The 5,325-nt window shown below is 39.2% G+C and overlaps 1 protein-coding gene across 1 annotated transcript; it reads left to right on the top strand.

The window, feature by feature from the left end:
• The first annotated feature begins 1,021 nt into the window (after positions 1–1,021).
• On the top strand, positions 1,022–4,402 carry LOC118766891 (transcriptional regulator GZF3-like). Its single transcript, XM_036510746.1, has 3 exons — positions 1,022–1,680; positions 2,639–3,435; positions 3,624–4,402. Exons 1-3 carry the CDS (start codon positions 1,269–1,271, stop codon positions 3,657–3,659), a joined length of 1,245 nt encoding a protein of 414 aa, XP_036366639.1. The 5' UTR covers positions 1,022–1,268; the 3' UTR covers positions 3,660–4,402.
• The last annotated feature ends 923 nt before the right edge of the window (positions 4,403–5,325 follow it).

Genomic DNA, 5,325 nt, shown 5'->3' with positions numbered 1-5,325 from the left:
GCTTTGTAGATATCAAGCTTCCCAGCTGTGTGGTTTAAGGTTCAGTCCCACTGTGCAGTACTTGGGCAGGTCTCTTGGCCAACCAAAGCCTTCTGAGTTGATTTGGTAGTTGGAAACAGAAAGAAGCTCAATATATATGTATGTGCCCATCTCTTGACATCACGTGGTGGTTGTGAGCATCACTGACATACAGGCAGTGTTATTTATTTCCATTCTCTTGTGAGACACATCTTGCTTGGAATCAAGTGAAGGTTAGTAACAGGATGGGCAGCCATCTGTAGAAAGTCAACAAATTCCATTTGACCCATGCATGCTTGGAAAAGAGGACATTGGAACGCTCATGCTGAAGGTACCCGAATGTTAATATCAGGAATTATTACTATGAATTTGCATGGTCCAGTGGTTAGAGCATTCGGCTCACAATCATGAGTTTGTGAGTTCGATTTCCTGTCTGGGTTGAATATGTTTTTGAGCCAGACACTCTATTTCACATTTCTCCAGTTCACTCATCTGTAGAAATGAGTTGTGATGTTACTGGTGCCAAGCTGTATCAACCTTTGCCTTTCCCTTGGAGCACATCGGTGGCCCGGTGAATGGATGCTGGTCTTCCATAAACAACTTTGCCTAGATTTGTGCCTTGCAGGGGAACTTTCTAGGTACAATCTCATGGTCGTTCATGACCAAAAGAGGTTCTTACTTTTTACATTGTGTTGGGATGAAATTTGTCTTGCAAGTATTTAGTTACGTACCAATGTTGACTTAATCTTTTCATTACCATATTTCTTTTGATATACACTGCATTCAGTTCAATTAATTTTGAAATTAATAAAGAATCCAGTTAGTTTTTAGAACATAAATTAATGTGAATTTTGATAAAACAGAAGGATAGTAATTGCAGAACAAAGAGCAGTCTCAAGGAGGTTGGTAATAAAAGAAGTTAAGCTTTTCGTCTTTCTTTATTTGATAAAGTATTACTTAAATTTATTTTCTTTGTATTGATCCTCATTAATATTTTTTCTTTTTCAGTAACCAAGATCAAAGCAGAGCCCAGTGTAGATCCATTAACAACATATTCCACATATAACAGCCATCATCACCAACATCACGACCACCACCATGTGAACTTACCACTGAAGTCTGTTGCTATAAAAGAGGAGACCTTGCTACTTCCAGATCAGATCTGTAGCACTCCAATAGACCCTCCATTTTCTCGGCAGGTCAAGCCCTTTGCCAAGCTCTCACCACTTCAAACTGTTGTTGAAAATCCGATGAATTCTGTCATTGCCTCCCGTGTAGTGCCTTCTGCAAAATCTACAGCAGCAGTAGCAGCAACACCCCGAGATAAAAATGTGATTGCCTCTAAGGTCAGGTGCAAACGACAGTATCAAGGAAATCTGCCAAAAAAGGCAGTTCGTGTAATGACTGATTGGCTCAAGTCGAACCGCTACCATGCGTATCCCAGTGAGGATGATATACTGAAGATGGCGACTATTCTGAACATAAAGCAGAAACAGGTGTCAGCCTGGTTCGTCAACGCACGTCATCGAAAGCTAACTCAGATCCTGCACAAGGAAGGGAAAGATTCAAAAGACTACCGGATAAGCCGCAAGAAGAAAAACACAAGCCTTGACAAAGGTCGGGCAACAAGTTCAGAAACAGAAGTGTCAACAACAAACTTGAGTAATAGCAGTTACCCTTCTCCTACCAGTTTATATGATTGACTATTCCCCTTACCTCCGTATTTCACACCTTGTGCCTGTAGTAGAGAGGGTTATTTAAGGAATTGTGGCTGTGAGCGGCAGAATCATTAGTACTTTGAACAAAATACTCAGCAGCATTTCATCCATCATTGTGTTCTGCATTCAAATTCTGCCAAGGTTGACTTGGCCTTTCATTCTTTGAGTTGATAGAAATAAGTGCCAGGATCAGTGTAATTGACCATTCCCTCCCACCAACTTTCAGGCCTTGTGCCTATAATAGGTTGGTGTTGTGATTACTATTATTATGATAAGGAAGTTAGGTACCTGGTAGGTCTTCAGAAATTGTGCCTTACCCATTTTACATTTTGAGTTCAAACTCCCTCAGGGTTGACTTTAGCTTTTATTCTTCTAAGAGGGGACTAGAATAATGACTAGTCTAAGAAATTGACTCCTCCAGCTTAAAAAGCTGTGTTAGAAATTATTTCTTTACTTGGAGCCTGAGCTGTTAGCTTTGTTTTTAAACCCCACATTCTCATTGTTAATGCTGAATGACCCATAGCATAGATGCAGGACAGGTCAACTAATTTACATATTTGCTTTGATTTGACAAGTGTATGTGACCTATACTTAGAGGTATTTAGTTACGTACCAGTGTTGACTGAATCCTTTCATTACCTTATTTCTATTGATATACACTGCATTCAGTTCAATTAATTTTGAAATTATTAAAGAATCTAGTTAGTTCTTAGAACATAAATTAATGTGAATTTTGATAAAACAGAAGGATAGTATTGCAGAAGAAAGAGCAGACTCAAGGAGGTTGGTAATGAAAGAAGTTAAGCTTTTCGTCTTTCTTTATTTGATAAAGTATTACTTAAATTTATTTTCTTTGTATTGATCCACATTAATATTTTTTCATTTTCTTTTTTCTTTTTCAGTAACCAAGATCAAAGCAGAGCCCAGTGTAGATCCATTAACAACATATTCCACATATAACAGCCATCATCACCAACATCACGACCACCACCATGTGAACTTACCACTGAAGTCTGTTGCTATAAAAGAGGAGACCTTGCTACTGCCAGATCAGATCTGTAGCACTCCATTTTCTCGGCAGGTCAAGCCCTTTGCCAAGCTCTCACTGCTTCAACCTGTTGTTGAAAATCCGATGAATTCTGTCATTGCCTCCCGTGTAGTGCCTTCTGCAAAATCTACAGCAGCAGTAGCAGCAACACCCCGAGAAAAAAGTGTGATTGCCTCTGAGGATGGGTTCACCAACGCACGTCGTCGAAAGCTAACTCAGATCCTGCACAAGGAAGGGAAAGATTCAAAAGACTACCGGATAACCCGCAAGAAGAAAAACACAAGCCTTGACGAAGGTCGGGCAACAAGTTCAGAAACAGAAGTGTCAACAACAAACTTGAGTACTAGTAGTTACCCTTCTCCTTCCTCTTCGACATCATCAGCATCTGACGGGTCACTGGATACAGGTGCAGTAGTGTCGGCCAAACAGTGCCGTAGAAGTGGTGAGGCACGAAACAACAGCAGCAGTTGCAATGCCCGTCATCGTCGGCAAAGTCGACTCTCTGCCATGCCACCAACGCCATGTTCTCTCACATCGTTCGAAGGCAACACGTCGAGTGATGATGCCGATGAGGAGGAGGAGGAAGAAGTGGAAAGGAGAGGTGGGGAGCAGGGCAGAGATTTTGTAACTTTCCAACAGAGAAACTTGGAGGCTATCGTCGGTAAAGTCGACTCTCTGCCATGCCACCAACGCCATGTTCTCTCACATCATTCGAAGGCAAGACGTCGAGTGATGATGGCGATGAGGAGGTGGAGGAGGATGAGGAGGAGGAAGAAGTGGAAAGGAGAGGTGGGGAGCAGGGCAGAGATTTTGTTAGTTTCCAACAGAGAAACTTGGAGGCTGAAGTACGGACTCTGAACTTTGAGAATCTTTGAAGAAAAGATCTTAACATAAACACGTTAGGGTGAGAGGGTCTATTGAACCATTTACCACACCACAACAACAATGACATTAACAAGAAAGCCTTAACATTGGTGGGGGTAATGTAATGCAGGGGTGGGAGCAAGAGCAGATCTATGAATATTAGTTCGATGGAACTGGATTTGGTGTAAAACTCTGGGTGAGAAAAAGCATTCTTCTAACTACACATCACTTGTCCAACTCCATTCTGTAATATGTGTGAGTGATTTTTCACTTTTGTTTTTTGGTCTAGTTGTAGAGAACTGTGAACTGAAATGAATATTTAAAAATATTAAAAAAAAAAAAAGAAAGAAAAGAAAAATGAATAACCCCGCTCATTCCCGTTTCCCTTCCCCTCTTTTATATGCATACATATATATTTTGTAAAAAAAGATGAAAAGGTTGTATAACAAAATAGAAGGAATCCCTACCCATCCCCTCAAAAAACTTATCAGTCTTCATCCTTCATCCCCTCTCCTCAGTACTAATCGAAAGGACCCCAAGGTGGTATTATGATTATTATTATTACCACCACCCAAAAAATTATACACCCTTCATATAAAGTCTTACCTACAGACATTTCTTAGACTCCCTCCAACATTCTTATGGTAATGTCTACTTAAAGACACTTATGGCATGGAAGTAGAGTGTGGAGTTTTGTGCCAATGTGGAATATGTTATGGTATTAAATGATGAACTTTTTGTTGACCAGATCAAACTTCTGCCACTTCTTCATTATGATTTGTCTCAAGTTGATTATGATAATCATTTTGCATTTTGTAATTGCTTTCCTGGAAGAAAATCAGACCATCACAAAAACAAAAAATTCCATGAACTCAGTGAGGAAATGTTGTATCAAGGGGAGACTATCCTATATATTGTCATGGTGTTGGTTACATAGCACATATTAATGTAATCAACAAACTCTATCTGGCATCATTGAAGAACAAAATGCTCATGCCAGATGATGTTTGGATTGGTGTATTGTCAGAAATGTTAGGCATCAAACAAAATTGCCAAAACCATTGAGTTCATGCATCCAAATATTTTGGTTCCATTTTGAAGTCATATTGGAAAAACCCATTCCTTGTGACAATTAGTGATTTTTGGAATATACCAGATGCAGTGCCATGTCTGCAGGATGTATATAAATCAGTTTCCAAACTGAGAAACATCAGTAATGTTCATAATAGGCTCCAATAACAGAAAAATAAAGGTAACATAAAGACTTGTCCAGGTATTCTGGTGTTAAGTCATCATGCATTTATTAACATCATTTGTATTATTTCTATTATCATTATTATTCTTAATTTTTTCAACAAATGTACTATAGCAAAGATGGTTTGAATGTTCAGTTTTAAAAACATATGGCCCCCATCTCCAGCTATTTTATATTTAAAAAAAGTTTGGGGTAGTTTAGTATGTCGCACCTGACAGTGCTAAATATTTGGAAAGAGGAACAATCAATTCCCCAGGTTAATGAAAAGCAATTCTAACTATTTGTATTGGACTGTGGATAGCTTATAAAACATATTGTTATTCTTTTATTTACTTTTGTTAAATAAAGCTCTTCATAATTCCATCCACTTTTAGTGTGGAGCCCCTCACAGACTCCTGACAAACTGGCCACCTGCTTGGTAG

Source organism: Octopus sinensis, linkage group LG18 (genome assembly GCF_006345805.1).
Source record: "Octopus sinensis linkage group LG18, ASM634580v1, whole genome shotgun sequence".
In the NCBI taxonomy this organism is placed as follows: Eukaryota; Metazoa; Mollusca; class Cephalopoda; order Octopoda; family Octopodidae; genus Octopus; species Octopus sinensis.
This window is presented reverse-complemented; position numbering and strand designations above follow the sequence as displayed.